The 18,879-nt window shown below is 39.2% G+C and overlaps 1 protein-coding gene across 6 annotated transcripts in view; it reads right to left on the minus strand.

Annotated features, from left to right (window-relative positions):
- Positions 1 to 18,879, minus strand: part of LOC105385660 (teneurin-m) — a 392,514-nt gene that overhangs the window by 24,059 nt on the left and 349,576 nt on the right. For all 6 annotated transcript variants that reach the window (XM_048625228.1, XM_038111852.2, XM_048625225.1 and 3 more), the window contains one exon: positions 16,644 to 16,682. In XM_048625228.1, the coding sequence (XP_048481185.1) occupies positions 16,644 to 16,682 (39 nt within the window). The remainder of the gene's footprint in view (positions 1 to 16,643; positions 16,683 to 18,879) is intronic.

Here is an 18,879-nt window from a genome sequence, read left to right on the forward strand (position 1 = left end):
CCGCCGCCGTCGCCGCCGCCCGTGCGTGTATTTACCCGGATGCGCCGCGCCAGCCACTTGAACCGTTCGATACATTTTTCACTCGAATAATGTTATCACGTTTTCATTCAGCGGCTTTTGTGTGAGTTGTGAGGTTTAACGAGCTCGGTGTTTAATAGTGAGCGGTGCGGCGGCGGATGACAAATCGGACGCCTTGCGCCGGCCGGCCGGTCGCCGGACCGGGCGCCCGGTGATTGCCACTGACACTTTATTACTAAGCCCGAACAGTTTTACGACGCTACCCCGACAGGGAGATTTTACGTGATAAGTATTTTTATTTGCGCGCAGCCGAGATAAAGTTGAAGGTAGCCCGGATTACGTTGCCGTAATACAATCTCTAAGCTTTTACGGGAGCCTGTCATGCTCTCGACCTATATTTTAGCGGGACCGGCGAATTTCGCTTTTGGGAGATAATTTTGTTTTAGTTTCGCCGATTTTAAGAGGATCCGATTCTACAGTGCGGCCGGCCACCATTGCTCGCAGAGTTACGACGTAATAGGAGCTAGTTCTGGGAAAGTTGGAGTATTTCTTTTGCTAGTGGTGTAGTGATACTAGGGCAGCCTTAGTCTGGTCTAAAAATACTTTCAAATCGATATGCCCTGGAGGGTTCCGCGGCGGAGGCCCGCGCCCCGCTGGTCGCTTTTGTTCGCAAAAAATGATGGTCGCTCGGCCGCCACCCGCTAAGCGCATTTACTTCGCCAAATAAATTATACCGACCGCTAATACTCGGCCAGTGGGCGGCCCCGGGCAAGGGGGATTTGTCACGGTTTATCACGGTTATAGACAGAAAATGGGATTCCATACCAGTTAAGCTATACGGAAAGTTTGTTTATTTTTCTGTGGGAACTAAGCCACGGGTATTGTTGCTCTGAATGGCGCAATTAGTATTGATTGTGCTCGCGGCGACGCGGAAACAGAATCGGAACAAAAGCTTATGTAAGTAAATGTGCAAATTTTAAATAGCAACCTGTCGCTCGTCGCGACAAGCCGGCGAGCGCGCCGCTAACACACAAAGCAGACTCAACAAAATACTAGTCGAAAATAATCAGCGCCGGGATCGAATAAAGCCACAATTTCACAGTCCCGTGGCCGCGTGGCCTAACGCGAGTGGCACAATTTAATACAAGTTCAAAAGCGGCGCTGATTCCTCCACAATTCTATCAGCTTAGCGCTCGGAGCGGGCATGATGCGTATAAAGAGAGGTTATCGGGACTCATCCCCGCCGAGGATGGGGGCCGCGGGGCGACCGCGCCGCCGCCTCCGCGTGCACTGCTGCTCCTTATCCGATCGGAAAAATACAAACCTTTACCATCCCAGTAATGGATGCGACCCCAAACGCCGACCTCAATCCGCGGATTATATAAATTGATTGAAGTTTAGAGGGTCTTCTTTTTTAAGATTAATGGTGTGCGTAACACATGTGCATTGCGAATGCGCGTTGTTTTCATTAAAAACAAGAATGTTTAAAGGCTGTTGCTTTCATTGCCGCATTTTTTGCAGCAGAGATTACGAAGCAAAAATGGTAGCGCAAATAGAAGCGGAGTAACTAAAGTGGGTGCACCTATATTTATTGTTTCAATTAGCGGTCGCTTTGCATGGCGGCGCTCCTTGCACCCGTGACTTGTGTTCGTGCTTACTTTTATTACAACTACACAAAAACTTTACAGCGCGAAGCCATGCCAAGTAAAAAGGTCAGGGCTGTTATGCAAAAAACTCATTAAAATTCATCGTCCGAATATAACGCGCAAGAGAACATCGTCACCGGAATTTGATTCGTCATTCGCGCCCTACTGCCGGGCCCAGTAATCGACGCTAAAGCCTTTTTTAATGGCTTCACTTAAAAATGGAAGTGCGAAAAGCTATGGCAGAGTGGCGCGGGTCAGCTGGCCGATTATTTAGCTGCAATTACGACTATTGTCCTGCGACAATTAGTGGCCGCGGGACAATGACCTCTAACGAAGCGCGTCGTGCGTTTCCGGAACACTTCGGCCTTTCAAAGACGTATAATTTGCGGGGACGAAAATTGTAGTTGGGCGAAATTTAGCGAAGACCCCAAGCTGACCGCCGCGCTGGCCAGGCGTTTGAAAATTGACCTCTAGGTCGGCGGGTCGAGAGTTTGGGCTCTCGATGACTCGCTGAGGGTTAATTTTCGCGTGACCCCATCGACCTCCGCATCCTTTGATTAAAAGAAAATGCTTCAGTCGCGGAGGCCGAGTGTATCTCGAGTTGCCGGCGGGTAATTAGAGAGGACTCGAGCCCCCACTGCCCACTACTTGCACTATAAATACACTGTTCATCGACTAACTTTAACATTTTCCTGAATATAGGTTAGGGCTGGCAGCGTTGTAACGCGTTGGTGTAGGCAAGTAGGTTGCTTGAATGACAACGGAGTCATAAAATAAGAGCTCAAAAGTTAACTTAATTATGAATACAAACGTTAAATGAAAGCAGGTAATCACAAGAAGTAAGAGAAACAAAGTTCCTTTCCGAATCTTAAAATGGAGGAGCAATTATTTCACCGCCGCTCGGTTTGCGAGTTTCGAGTTTCACCGAAAGATGCGACAGTTTTCGGTTTCGGCTCACCTTTATGTTTGTATTTGATAGACGAACAAACAGTTTAGTGTAGTGTTCAGATTCAGCAACTGTCGTAATTATGCGATAGAGGCGGCAAAGTCGCTGCGGGCCCTTTGTGCTATTCCCAATAATCACGCGAAAACTTTGCTAATTTTGGTTATACACCGAGCGCCCCGCCTCGCTAGCGCCCCATCGTGGGGGGCGGGGGGCGGCAAAACTCACCCGATTATCTGTGATTAATCGGTTAATTTAATCTTTAAGCAATCTATTCACTATCGTAATTAACGCCTTGGACTTTCCCTTTCCTCACGCATTGCGTTACGCTTAAAACGAAAATGTATTTAGGATCGTATTTATATAGGTACTCGTAAGTAATCCGCAAAATGTAAAAGTAGAAAGATATTTGTTCAGTTATTTTGAGCTTCAGCCGTATAGAGGCGTTGGTGCGGCTTAAAACTCCAACATGCAAACTGTCCAAGCAAATTTCTGTACAAATATATCTTATCCACCTTTGTGCCATTCTGTTTGTGGAGACGCAAATCCGAATACTTTTGCTGGACTCTCAAAGCGAATGGAAAACCATCCATTTCCACTGGCAGGTGTAACGTAGTAACGTAGCTCTTGTGTCCATGAGCGCAAACGTTGTATTGCAACAAGCTGGTTTGTTGTTGGTTGGTTGAAAAATTGAGATAGTTTTGACTGGGATCGCAATGTTACAATGGAAGTTGGTGTCAAAAATGTCGAGGTCAAAGCGCGGTTTCCGAGACATCAGACGAGTGTTTTGAAGGATTCCCTCGCTAATTAGCCACATTACTCGTGTCTCTTTGTAACCGGAGTGGCTCGACTCAGGAGGGTTACTCTATACTGACGAAAAACGGACAAACGAGAGCTGTCGTGCAATCGGCACGTTTAATACAACGAGCTAGAGTCGTGGCTCACGCAGCAGCGCTCTGAAACTTCGATTTTTTGTCATATAGAGTGACCCCCAGGTCGACTTGAATCCCGGGGTATACCGGTGCCTAGTGACAAACCTATCGGTATCTTTGAAGGGTGGAACTTAGCGAGCCCTGGTAGAGTTCTGAGTGTTAACAGAAACTTAAAATTAATTAGTATACCTACTGACAATGTGTGAGATGAAGAGTAAGCTTTATTTATTTAATTGATTCACCTACAAAGATTACATGCTTAATTAAATTACGACAGTCTAATGATATATGCATCATCAATTATAGGTTAACACAGCATGTATTATATTAGAATTAAATCAAATGATATAATAAATTACTTATATCCAGTGGGTGTGTAGGTAGTCTATCGATAATATTTTTCTTACACTTAAATAACTTAGTTTGGTATTGGTACATTGTTCTTGAAATTGTAAATAAAATAGCTTTTAAAGAAAAAGATTTTGTTTCAAACATTAGAGAAACGATTCACATCACTTAGACCAACCCCTACTTCTTGATAAAAGTTCCATTTTCTATTGTTCCTTAACACACAATGCTGAAACGTGATTGGTCGATTAAACGTCATTGTTTTCGCTTAACTAATGGTTTCGAGTAGTGTTCTTAATTGGGAACCGCGAATGTGAAAAGGTTTTTTAAAGAATAAGTCCATTTCCCGCTATTACGAGCTTATGAATGCAACTTTAGATAATTGATGTTGAAATTACTGGTTTTCAAAGCGACGTCAAAAAATATGGTGTCAAAACGCCAAGTGGGTAAAGTGTAAAGCGTCATAATATAATTTTAACTTTTTTTCGAATCAAGCTGATGCCGGGCACACAGGCGGCGGTGCGAGTTTTTTTTTAATATTCCCGGCCTAGAGCACACAGATTTTCACAGAGTAAAGTTGAAACGGCTTTCAAGTAAGTCTGTATTTTTACCTCGTAGCGTGCGTTGCAGCGGCACTAAGTAAACGCGCCGCTTACACAACGCTCGCCTATGGGACGTTATTACATTTCTCCCCTCCCACCTCGCTAATTCCCCCCTACTTTCACGATTAAGGCCTCACTGGTTAATATTGCACCCGGGTTATGTTTTCGGTTTAGGCCCAACTCACTGGGTTTTATGACTCCGGCTGGAGTAGAATCGCTTGTGCTTAAAATTAATTAGAACCGAACCGACTTCGTCGGATCTACGTGCCTATGATTCAACTCGTAAAAACATATTGGCGTTCTAGTTTTAATTGAATAAAAACCGTAGTCTAGTGTTGGTGTTTGTATACTCAAAACTCTGAGAAGATTCCTTTAAAATATCCGTCAAACATTAAAACAATTGTAATCGAAGATAATGCGATTCCTTATAAGAAGACAATTAATAACAGATTACCATCCCCACATCTAATACCAAAGCCATCGTTTTCTGTCCGAGGCCAGTTAAAATACTATAGAAATAAGTACGTAAGCCGAGCTTAAGTGCGACTTACTGTGCCACAAAAGGCGTAGGTCGATTTGAGTGGTCGCCATATTATTTTCTCTTGTACGTGAATAAGTTATGAGCAGTTGTTTGTTGCACGTGGATGTTATTTTTAGAGGCTTTTCTTTTGAACAGAGAGTCGACGCTAGGGGGGGTAAAAGGGGGTACGCTATGATCACGGTTTGCTAAAGCAGCAATTTTTGAAGGTAGCAGCGACGCCAAAGTGGATTAGCGTATGTTTGTGCTGCTTTGTTCCCGGATTAGCCGATTATGTATCGCTAAACCTGGCCGCGGTAATTTGCGATGATTTTGGATTAATAACACCTGTAATGTGCCGTCATGGTGTCACGGATGCGCTCGGCTCTAAGATTAACAAGCAAGAGTTCACCAAAATTTTATGGCTGTTTTTATAATGACTTTATTTTCTAGTGAGGATCATAATGATTGAAATTCGGCTAGAAAGACAATATTATTAAGTTAATTGAAAACACGTAATCGAGCTATCTACACACGGTGCTTCATGCGGCATATTTCCCACTATAAAACTCCCGGAAACAGCATTGTCCACAGTGCAAGTGCAAAATAGAAAATTAATTTCAGTGAAAGCTATCATTTGCGGAACTAAATAGTGTCTCGAGCGGGATGAAAAGGCGAATATAGCCGTCCCTCTCCCGCGCCGGAGATACAGGGTGATACATAAATTTAATTCCGGCGTCGCAGAGCGCCCAATTACGACGCGGGAGTCCCAGAAGCGCCGCTTGATGCCTCCAGCGCGATTGCTATTGCGACTGAATTTCACCGAGATTGTTGTTTGAATTTGGAAAGGGGTTTACTAGAAATTAAACGATATGACGTTACATAAGTACTTACATTAACCAGTTGTTAGATGACAAAAAAAATAACACATCATGCTGTATACTTTTGAAATAGCACTTAAATCAGTAGGTAGGTATATTAATTCATACATACCTAATATTTCCTTCCAATAGCAATTCAAACCCTGTTATTTTTCCTCTATTGTAACGTGGTCATTGTAAAACAGCACTACGAGTATCACACAGCGAAATAAACCCTCAAACAGAGCGGCCTCTTAAAGGCCAGTAGTTTTGACGATCCCGGCTAGGCGGGCAGTGGACCGGCAAACGAACCTCTTTGGAGAGCCAACTGATGTGCGCCCACACTTCCTAGCAGAATCTGCGACCCTGGTAACTGCTATCGCCGGATTACATCCCCCCCACTTTAGTTTAATTAGTGGACATTTGCTTGTTCGTTTAGATTAGTTATTAATAGTGGTATAGAAAATAAGCTGAATAAACACTACCAAACTTTTCATGATAATGTAATAATGTGCTTTGTATCACGGAAATAAGTAGGTGTACAAATTGCAACTTTAAAGAACATACTGTAGAACTTAGAAATGCAAATTCGCGATTTTCACTTTTTGAGAAATTAATAAGTAAGTTAGTGGAAACCCTTTCTAAAGAAACAACATATTATTATGATTTATAAAGGTCTATGTAATAATTTTAATACTTCCCATGTGTGCGATGCGAGAGGTTGTAACTGCTCCCTTAATAGTAATTTCGTTTGTATTAATACATCGTTGTTCGTGGAAGCAGTTTATCTATTTGAAATATATCACTTTCAGCAACAGAAACCTACTCGCATTTGCTTTAATTGCGACACCTACTGTCGATGATGTAATAATAATAATGTCGGCAAAATCTACGTTGATTGAACGTATTTTGATGTGGAAATTTTAACGATTGCATGAACAGTATTTATACATTGCACACGAATTGAGCATTCCAGTAACCTGCGCTTAGCATACTCCTTGTTCTAGAATGGTGTAATCTAGCGCCGCAATGAAGGCATCAATCAAATGGCGTGAGGCGGCCGAGGAAAGCCGGTTATCAGATCAGGCGCTATTTGCTCCGCTACTTATAGCTAATTTCCTAGCTCCAGTTTGTTTTACGCCGCTCTGATCGCGTTTCTGTGGCGCTGCTATCGGTCACCGCAACCGGAACGAAAAACTTACCATTCTGGCCATGCGATAGTTGGTCGGACTACAGCGATAGAGTTCAAGGATCGAACAGATAGCACAGTGCATATAGGCACCGTCTAAGCCGGTACGTCGCCGCTACTTTCAGCTTAATGAAAACATTTCCCATGTAATCTCCCCAGCCTTAAAAGAAACTCATAATCTTTTGAACCGCTAATATTTTTTCGTTACAACAAAACCGTAAAGTAAGCAGTCGGCAGTGAAATTTAATTTACCTCAAAAAAGGGGGCGGAAACTGTCGAAATGAGATCGCGAGCTCCAACTAACAATTTACGGGGCTGAAGAGACACTCGGCCTTCATCAAAAAGGGTGAGCAACAAATTTCGACCCGTTTGCAAATTTCGCCTAATGAAAATCTTATTGAACGGCGCCGAGTGCAAGTTGAGTGCATCGGGAGGGAGCGAGAGGGCCGGGAGTGAAAGAGAGGTGCAGAGGGACGGTAGAAATGGCCCGACTAACTGCATTAGGCACGGATCAGTGCGTTGGATTCGTCACATCAAAGAAGATCTACTCGTCCCGGCTCAGCGATAAATCCAATATAGTCTTTGTTCCTGTGTGAGAGCTGGATACCCGGAACACTTGTAAGGGAATGCTCGGGTGAATTTAGAAAAAGTATACCTATCACACTATTGTTGAGGACTCACATTGTTGTGCATGAGACCAATCAAAAGATACATAAAAGTTATATAAATAAAAAGTTAAATTATAATATGAGCTGTAGCCATCTACATTCATGAAAATAAAGAATGCTATTTTGCATACATGTTATAAATAAAATGCAGACTGATAATCTCTTTATGAAAGACTTGTATTTATAAAGGTAATAAATCCGGTACCGGTTGAAATAATTTGTAAGGATCCATTTCCGTTTTCATAAAATAAAGAAAAAAGCATCAGCACAAGTCTTTAAACCACACCCTTATCTTTCACAATGCACTCGGACGACTAGAGGTCTCCAGATATAAGCAAAGATGAGTTCCCATCCCGACCGACTTCTGTCCAGATCGCTTCAGGGGGGTTACTTTATACTGACGAAAAACGAACGGACGAGAGCTGTCGTGCAATCGGCACGTTTAAAATTTACCGTACATAAATATATAACGCATATATAAAGTCATCTCTTTTTCTCCTGTCAGCCAGTAGAACCCGAGCTCGCGAACGACTTGTTGACAGAAGAAAAAAAGGCGATCCCTTTACGTTACCCTTATATGTGCTGATACCCTAATTGCCCTAAAAATACAACGAGAAACTTATATTATGTTTTTCGTCATATAGAGTGACCCCCCCAGATCGCTTCAGATCCAGATCGGTTCCACTGAATTAGCTCGGAGACTCTTGAGCTATTTCTAGCCAAATGGAGGCTGCCGAGTTCGTTTGCGGCATAATTCTTTTACGCCTCAATAAGTTTCCGGAAAACTAGGGATTGCTTAGGAAGATAGGAATAGGGACTTCAATGTTTTTTAGTTACTTGGTATTTTTTTAAATTCGTTAATAAACCACTTGTAGGTATACCATAAAATAGCTTCAAGAAGCTTTTAAGGGCGTCAACGAATCTAAACCCTTAGAATTTATATTGTAGGTAATTCAATTAATATCAACCCTGGAGCTCCTCAAATAACAGCTGATAATATGGGTAAGAAACCTAGTTTTTAATCTAGACTTCCTATCTAAGACACGCGTGTGTTAGACTCCCCAGGTCACGTCTAGCGGCCGGTCGCGCCCAAACGCCTTTTTCCCCTCGACTACCCTCGATCTCGCAATTGTTTCTACAATCGACCTGGCTCGCCTCCAGAGACGTGGTCCGAATACTACGGAACACCACCACTGTACGGAACCCCTGCCAAGTTTGTTGGTAAACGGGCCGTGCTTAGGTTTTTAGGATGCAGTCAAATGTACGGAGTTTATTTATTGGGTCGGATTTTTCTTTGACTTACTGGTCTTATTGGCTTCTTAGCTGATTGGTTAAAGTAAGTTGAAATGTTTTCAATCGATATTGTATTTTATTGTTAGGTACTAGTTATTATGTGCGTAAGTAGGTACGTGTACTAACACACGATGTGGAGAATGAAATTTAATCCATTATACTAAGTATCTCTTTCAACTGATAATTGGTTAATTCCTAAAATAAACACTTCCTAGAAGAAAAAATACTAACTTTCAGAACACTGATTGGATTTTCAGCCGTTCTATTGTTCGACATTAGTTTGAGATAGTTATTTTAGGAACGAAATGGGTTTGTTTGATATTGATTTTTATGTTTTCAAGTGGAGGGTTGAATTTTGAAGTTATTTACTTGCAGAGAAAGCTTGGGTTAAATCTGTTGAAACGTTTTGTGTGTAACGTAACAATCAAAACTATCAGTTATTTGTGGACTTTGTGCCATGAAACAGTCAAGTTTAGAGTTAGTTTAAGCCGGATTATCTATGTAGGTAGGTTCTAGATGCATTGGTTGTCTATTTAAATTGTGCATTTCTGTACCTAGTAGGTACTTTGTTTTCCATAATAACAATAGTTATGAAATAAAACAAAAACAGGTCCAGCGATTAACCTTCGTACACATAACACACTGTGAATACTTGATTCATTTAAATAGCAAGGATACCCACCAATTGAATTCCGCATACTTAATACGATAAAAATAAATTAAAAATTGTAGCTTAAAATTATCATTCCCTCCCTACTGAGGCACTGTACCACGGATGAGCCAGAACCGCTTAAATGCAGTTTGCGCCGTGTCAAACCGGTTTATACCGGTTAGTGCGTCGTCTAAGACTACGAGTAAACTGTCGCTCCACGCGGCTGACAGCACAAGCTGCGCAACGCCGCGTGTGAATTTATGGCTTGTTACTAGCTACTGCTCCTACTGTTTAGTTCCAGCAATTAGTGTAATCATATACACATAATAATAATTTAATAATTATTCGTAAAAAAACAGTAGCTGCATGTCCGTACCGGAAGCGTTAAATACCTCAACATCAATAACACAATAAATAGCAGTAAATAAACCATGAGCGTTCGAAACCGAATATAGAATAAATTATGTATTCTGGCCGAAATAATAATCCAATTACAACGCAACTACCGCGGTAGTAACGTCACACCCTGTATAATATTGAACTAGCGTAAGGTAAGCGTAACACATAAAGTTCCGTAAAAAAACCAACCAATGATGCATGAAAGCGTAACGGGTAAACAGAGTTTGCTACAAAGATGCTACGAGCTACGGGCTACGCTGCTACGGGCTACGAGCTACGGGCTACGACGGTGCTACGTGCGATAAAAAAAGCATAGACGCGCTTGTAAAGGGTAATTGTGCGGAATAACCGAAGCGCCATAAAGAAGCCGTGGCCTTTGTTGCAGTTTGGTTTTAAAACACCCTGTGCCTGTCGATAGAGCACTTCCGATTTTTTTACCAGGTATTTGTACGTATTTTTGATCAGAACTTCGCGTTTATTCTAGCTCGGTCTGAATTTTTTAAACTTAAATAATTATAGTTCGGATTACAAAATACAATCATATTTTCAGGTACAGGTATATGCCGTAAAAGCCGAGCAAATTTAACAATATTTGAGTTAAATAGGTGTAGCACGATGTGATGATTTATTTAATAATAATTTGTGTGTAAATATTTAGTTAGGTATGGCTGTAAATGGAGCGTTTACAATATGGAGGGTGTACGTTTGTGGCTCGTGCGGTTTACTTTGATATACATTTTAGCCTGGTCTAAATGTTGTAGCGCCACCTATTGATCAATGTATTAACATATATTAGGCTTATTAGCTACCTAGTTAACTAAGAACTTAGAATGAGTTTCAAGACAGACGAAATTTTCAGAAGTCCATCTTAGAAAAGGATATATACTATACAGGGCGGATCTTTTGTATGAACTTTGTGTTCCAGTACTGCTGTTACCTGCTGCACACAGTCCCAAGACACGAAAACAATCTAAATTCTATCAAAACATTTTTGGCACAAAGGAGAGCACAATAAAACTGAGCCAACAGATGGCGCCACTGAGAAATACGAGTATTAACTAAATTTAAAAACGAACGAAATTTTTCGAGCGCAGTGTAATGGCGTGTGAGAAATTTACTATTACGTTTGCAACGATCGGTTGGCGCCGATCTCTGTGCTTCGAGCGAGCGCCGTAATGGTCGCCTGTAAATAAATATGTGCTGTCTTTCTTTCCTTTTACTGTTATGCTTTTGGACGCGCTGTGTGTGTTGTGCTATTGTTTATGGCAGCTCGGGACGCGGCGGTGTCAAGTGTTTTCTTACCGTCGCGGCCGCCATTTTAGTTTGCGTCGAAGGAGGTTTATCAATCTTGCAACCGCTCAGTAATAAAATGTATCATTCGAACACAATAGCTTCATTTCCATTTAAGATTCCGCCCATTGAATAATATACAAATTGACGTCCCATTATGAAATCATAGACAATTCCCACTTAAGTTTTTAATAAATTGTCCTCGAAGTTGAGAGACAGCACTCGAACGGGCGTTCAAATTAAAGCATTTTCACAACACGAACACAATTATCCTTGCGCTGGCGACGGGCGAAAATAGGTCTTGTTTTCTTTTTAATAAGGTGCACAAAGAAGGAGTGTCGCAGACTAGTGAAAACAAAACAAGCGTTAGGTGTGTTCCAGTAATAATTGTTCCAATTTGCGAGGGGCAAAGGCGGCCATATTGCCGATTGCTAATGACGTCACACTTCTAGAGACCGTCGACCGTCAGCACTGTCGTCCTTTACATTGTAGATAATAAACAATATTTTCGATAATTGGCAATAAGTGGCGAATTGACTTTCAACGAAACACGATCGCTACGAAATATTCCCCGAAACCAACCCCCACATTATTATATTATCCAGCAACCATTCTTCAACTTTCGCCCAATTATTTAAGTTGCTTTAATCTTTTGTTAGGCATGCCTACTAAATACAACATAAAATTGTATTAAATCATAAACAAGAATCTTAGTACATATTCCAATATTATATCTGAAGAAGGCTATATTGAAGGCCTAAGGCGGCGGCGTATCTTAATTAGTGCGAAACTTTCGAGACATTGAAAAAGGGCAGCTGCAGGCAGCGCCATCTACTCGAAGATAAGAAAACTTTTATCAACATTATATTCGATACATCTTTCTATAATATTAATTTTACTACGATAGGGTTTATGTGTACGGTGGCCTGCGCCTAAAAGTATACAGACGGAGCTTTTAAAATAGCGATCCCTGATGATGAAGGGACCAGCTACATCTGTTATAAATCCGGGGACGTGTTGTGTGTGATGTGTGTAGCAGTGGTGTTTATGTGGATGTGCTTGAGCAACATGTGAGCTTGAGATCGCTATTTTAAATTCTCCGCCTGTATACTTTTAGGCGCAGGCCACCGTACATTACCGTATAATAAATATAATGCTTTTGTAGGTAGGTTTAAGTAAGATTAAGAAATACTGATAGGCTAATTTGTTAATATTTTATTGTGCTATTAATTGATTGGAGGGTTAATGTCCTCTTCTCCCAACCTAACAAGGGTTGGCTGGAAGAAATTGCTTTTTGGCAATAAGCCCGCCTTTGTACATTGTTAGTTTTCTTTTAATGTTTCTCACCTTTTATTAATTGTAACTTTATAATGTACAATAAAGTGTTTATAAATAAATGCTGCATCTGCTCCATTTTTATCTAAATCTCTAGTCCAATTTTTAATAGTAACTGGTTACTGGTTATTTGGTGCTGGCACCAAATTTGTTCTTGTTATTAATTTAGACACATGTAAAAGTAGAATTATTCCATTTTATGTAACAAAAGTAAAAAAAAAACATGTATTAAATAACTCACACAATAAAGCTTTTTTTCTCTTTGCTAAATTAAAAGAGCTCCATAAGCATCACGTAAGTATAAAAGTAGCAATATAAGTCCAAGGACCGGGAAAGCAAAAATACGACGCTACCTAATTGAAATAATTAACCATTGTGAGCCAAATTAAAGTAATAGGAACATTAAAAGCTTCCTACTTTAACTACGACAAATATACTTTTTTCAAACTGCTGTAAAACTTTTTACTCCACCCACTTTCATTAAGTAAACTTAAGTATTTTCGGGGAAAGAGAGGGACGCATGCCTGCGCCCTGTGATAGAAAGAGATGAATTTAAAGCATGAGAATGTAGTAAAACAAATGAATTCGAGAAGTGAAGTTCTTGATACATTGTTGGAAATTCTTCTAAACTTACTCATGCCATTCAAGCTAAATGCAAATAGGTAACGACTATTTGTGTAGTTACATTGTTTTACGAACTGCATAGGTTTTTCAATATTTTGTGTGGTGACTAGTGGTTGGCCATTGCAGTGGGATTGGCCATTGCAGGTGAATCCAAGTTAAAATAGAGTAGGTATTTTTCCCGATAAAAGTTTCTTCTACTTAAGACTTTTGATGTTATGTTAGACAAATCCCTTTAATTATTAGCATAAGCATCAAGCCATAACATCAATCTTAATAAATATCTTCGCTATCGTCCTCCCCTCCCATTAAAGCTCAAATTTCCAACTATAACCGCAAATCTCGAAGATAACTAACCCCGCATAAAGTATCAATTTACTAACAAATCACAAACACCAACCCTTTTGCGAGACCGAAAAAACCGAAAAAAATACCGTTATATAATTTGTGTGTACCGTTATCCCGCGGGGTAGTATCCTATAGTGTGTCCGACGGCGAATTATAAGTTGGCGGTAGGAAAACTGCTCCTTAGACGGTCATAATAACATCTAGACGGAAAAATGAGGGGGAAACCGGGAGATAGTAGGGGGGAAATGGGCATATCTTGGGATCTAAATTGACTGCTGCTGGGCTGATCCCGGCTGTTAAATCGAAGCTAACCGTATTTTATGTTTACGTGCCAAGTGGATATTTTAATGTTGTTGTTTGGCTTAAAATTTCGAAGCAAATTTTAGTGCTTGAGTTTTTTATGGAATATGAAATGTGAAGGATGTTAAACAATCTCGATTGGTTAGGTTTATGTCCATCCATAATCCATTGTTATTGCCAAACTAGTGACACTGGGTAGACAGGCATATGTAATTGATATTATTCACTATAGCTTTCACAAAAATTACATAGCGAATTTTCCGATTCTATTCCTCTCACAAACATTTACAAATGAAAAGGTTTTTTGTCGCTTTCACTTTTTGTTAAGCTGAAACATAAAAAATGTTCTGCCTGCCAAGTCTATTCTCTGATCGGAAAATAATAAAGTAATTTTTCATTCATATTGTCGCCTATTAAAAATATTTCAAGCCCTTCAGGGGCTGGTAAAGAAAATTCATCCTCTATTGTTCTTTAGGGAACAAAAGTTTTTCTTCTGAAGGCTTGAAGGGTAACAAACGATAAAAAATAATGCAAATTCACTTTCGCCTCTCCGACTAATGTCCGATCGTTATACGGATAACGGAGTTCTTTAACGAAATCGCTACATATTTTGGGGATCACCAGTATTTCCTCTCGAATCTGTTTTGTTGTAATTTTATTGATACTTTTCCGTTTAGTCATTGAATTATAGAATCTTATTCTTTGAGTACTGAGCCATTGTCCCGGGAAAGATTTTAAACGTTCACTTATTTTTTTATACATTTTACTTATTTTATCTAAGGAGGTATAAACATTTTTTTATAAAAAAGTGATTATTTTGGATTTCGTGAAGCAAAAAATTAACCTTATATATTCAATCTTATATTCAAGCATGGTTATGATGTTGACGACGTTTAAATATCTAGTTCTAAATCCATCGGAAAAGGAACCTTTAAATTTTAAGTAGGTAAGTTTTCCCATTTCACGTTAACGATATTGTTCGGCATTAAATGAGAAGTGATTCAGGTGACGGTTCTTTCGCAATTCTGAACGCTTTAACGATGTCCCCGAGTTTACTAATGCCTAATGCCTTTTAATATTTATAGGTAAAAAGGAAGTGCTATAATATTTAAGGACATTATCTTTTATCATATTTTTTTTGTAGATGTAAAAAATATTTTCTTTTTAAGTTAAGACCTTGCGTGTCAATGACAAAGTCTGAACAAGCGTTTCTTACGACGAAAGCTAGCCGAAAATCTGTTTAGAAACTAGCATCCAGAACTAAAAGTGAATAAGTCTATGTACAACCAATTTTGAGTGTAAAATGGAGTGAGCAAGTAGAGCATAGTGCAGCGGAGTGTTGTAATTTTTGCCATCAAACTGGCAAGTTCCTTAGAATCAATTAGCTTTCGGCAGACTTTGCCAACACTGTTAGGCCAGCAGTATAGTGGCGGAATGCTTTTACGTTTTAGCGCTATAGTGCCTTACGATCTTCAATAAGTAAATAATTGAAACTAAGCACTAAGCAGTCGAATAATTCTTAGATTCTAAGTCACAGGGTTGTCAAGTAATTTTTGACTAGATTTAGCACATCTAGATATGTGAACCCACCAACCCGCAGTGGACCAGCGTGGTGGGAAATGGTTCAAGCTTAGGCAGGCAGTTTAGACATTGGGGATATGCACAAAGGTTCCACTCGAGAAAGCCAGGTGCAGGTACTTACACCTCCAGAGAGAATAGAATAGAATAGATACTAAAATTGATTGTGACCCAAAGTCTCATCAAGTCTTAAAGAAACACAAAACCCAGACCACGAATATAAGTAACAGTCTTAACATACAAACACATAGCCTACACACTACATTCCCCATCGCATTCTTCAGGCCTGCGCCCAGCCTTAGCTCTGCGTCAAGGAAGTTTGCGAGGCGCGTCCAAACAGGCAACTTCACGGAAAATCACCATCAAACTCGCTTCTAACTGGTAAACAATCGCTGCTTACGTAATTCGCCTATTAAAGTACGTAATGAGACGGCGAGTACACCCTCCTAATGGATAATGTCCCAACTGATCATGGCATGAAGAGTGCGGATCGGTTAGTTCCATCAGAGGACTCTTAGCTAGCGCCACGAAAATTTATGTATTTATAGGTTTAAAAAAGTATCATACAATTTTGTTAATTTTTTATTATGGATGCGTAAAGTGTGAATAATTAATATTTTTTACTGGAAAATATATTATGATTAATTGGTTGCTTTTGTTGATATTAAATAAACTAGTTTGACAACTTTAGGACTACTGAGTACGGATACAATATTTTACCAACCGTAACGTAAATATACATCGTAACCATTTCACGCGAGCGTAGCGCTATTTCATGATCAGCTAGGAACATTTCAGAGCAAATTTCCAACACAAAACGACAGTTCGAGCGTGCATTCTGAAACTACGTCTGTTCACGAAACTGTTCGATACCAGGATAGTACTGCCATACCGCCCAACTACCGGTACCGGTACTGTACCGGTTATAACACTTCAGAACATACCGGTATTTGAAAGCCGATTTCAATTTGGCACTAAATTGGTCACATCACGATGTTTTGTTTGCGAAAAATCGGATATACTGGAAGAGGTTTTCGTTGTTATTTAGAAAATAAAACAAAATGTAGGTACTTCCTATAAAATAGTAAAATAGGTTGTACTTACGTTCGTGGTCTGACCGGTCGTAGGTGGATCTCAGCATGCCTGCAAAAAAGAAAAAAACACCATTATTACAAAGCCTTAGAAGTTACAATATCTAGAGCACAATAGAGTACAATATTTAGACAAGAGGCAACAAAGGGTCGATATTAACAATATTTTTTTTTTTCATTTATTTATTCAACAACAATCCATTCATTGTATTTGAATTTAAAACTTAAAATTATATAAAACTAAATACTATAAATAGACAACATGCAAAATCAAATTTTACAAGTACATACATAATATTTACACAGTTTATATATTCATTATACATCGTTATTATCAGCTTTGTCATTTATAAATTCATCAAATGAGTAGTAACACTTCTTCAATAGGTATAGTTTCAGCTTGTTGTTGAATACTCTATGAGCAGTTAATTCTTTAAACTCTGTAGGCAAGTTATTATATAAATAAAGAGCTTGAAACCTTGGTGAGTGCTTGGCTATATCAATATTAGGGCAGAAATCCGATTTTAGGTCCTTTCTTCTAGTTTGTAACCTAGTGTTCCTCTCTAACTCAGATTCTAGTGTAGGTAAGTACTTTACTAAATGGGAAGTGACAACCAGAATGTAAAGGCATGGCAGGGTGAGAATACCCAATTTAATAAAAACCTCCCTGCAAGACTGCCGCTGGGATATTCGTACCATGGTCCTAATTGCACGTTTTTGGAGAACAAATGCCCTGTTGAAGTTGTAATCGTAACTTCTTCCCCAAAAACGAATACTATATCTTAGTTTGGACTCAACTAAGGCATAGTACACCTGTTTAAGGTGAATAATGCCTAGTTCATCTCTCAGACTCCGAATAGCATAACACGCAGAACTTATTGTGCTAGAGACAGATTCTAACTCTACTTTCCAATTTAGCTTAGAGTCAATGTGAATGCCCAAGAATTTTACTGAATTTACTTGATTAATTTTATTGTTATTTATATAAATGTCAAGTGCATCATTATTTCTACTTGTAGTTTTAAACAGCATTGCATTAGTCTTATCAGCATTTAATGTCAAATTATTAATCCTAAACCAATTGTCAAATGTCATTATTAAAGCATTAGTCTTAATACTAAGTGATTCTATGTTGTTAGAGTTAACTATCGCGTTAGTGTCATCTGCAAACACTACAACACTAGTGTCTGGGAAGGTCTGTTCGATGAAGCCTATTAAATCGTTTGTGAACACAATAAATAATAGTGGACCTAGAATTGATCCCTGTGGAACTCCTCTTTCGACTTTAACCAGCTTTGATTTATATGTATTTTCACGCTCTTCATCTCTGCTGACTATCTCTACGAACTGTTTTCTATTTTTAAGGTATGATGTTAAAAGTTCTAGAAAATCTCCTCGAATTCCATAATATTCCAGTTTTTTTAGCAAAATAGCGTGATCAACCGTATCAAAAGCAGCGCTAAGGTCAAGGAATATACCTGCAACTTTTAGTTTTTTATTTAACTTAGTAATTACGTCATCAACTAACAGGTCAACCGCGTCGATTGTACCAATATTTCTTTGATAACCAAATTGCCTTTTATGTATAACATTATTATTGTAAAGATGTACACTGAGCTGTTTTTTAATAAGTTTTTCGAATATTTTTGACAATGTTGGTAGCAAAGAGATTGGTCTGTATTTTTTTGAATCAGTACGAGATCCTGATTTATGGATGGGCACGACTCTTGCAATTTTTAGTTGTTCGGGGAAAATTTTATTTAAGAGGCAGTTATTATAGAAGATACTTAGGGGTTCAGCCAGTATGTCGACGTGTTCTTTTATAATGGTGATAGGAATTTCATCGTGCCCGTAGGAATGTTTAACTTCGAATTCTTGGACAGTTTTCATGACTTCTCTTGGTGATGTTAATCTAATCTTTAAACTATTCTCTACTCTATTACTTCCTTGTTCTAGAAGAGAGACTGCAGAGTCTATATTATGATTATTACATATATTTTTCTTATAAAATTCTTCGGAGAAAGCGTCAGCTACTTCACCTGGTTTGTTTTTTAATTTCCCTTCTACTTTTAAAATGATGTTATTATGTACGTTTCCATTAAATTTATTTCTTTGTTTATTAACCACTTTCCATATAGCTTTAGATGAGTTTGTAGCTTTATTAATTTCGCTCACAATTGCTAAGCGTTTAGCCTGTCTTATAACTCTGTTATAAATATTCATATATAAGCAGCGATATTTAGAATTAT

Source organism: Plutella xylostella, chromosome 13 (assembly GCF_932276165.1).
Source record: "Plutella xylostella chromosome 13, ilPluXylo3.1, whole genome shotgun sequence".
NCBI classification, from domain to species: Eukaryota; Metazoa; Arthropoda; class Insecta; order Lepidoptera; family Plutellidae; genus Plutella; species Plutella xylostella.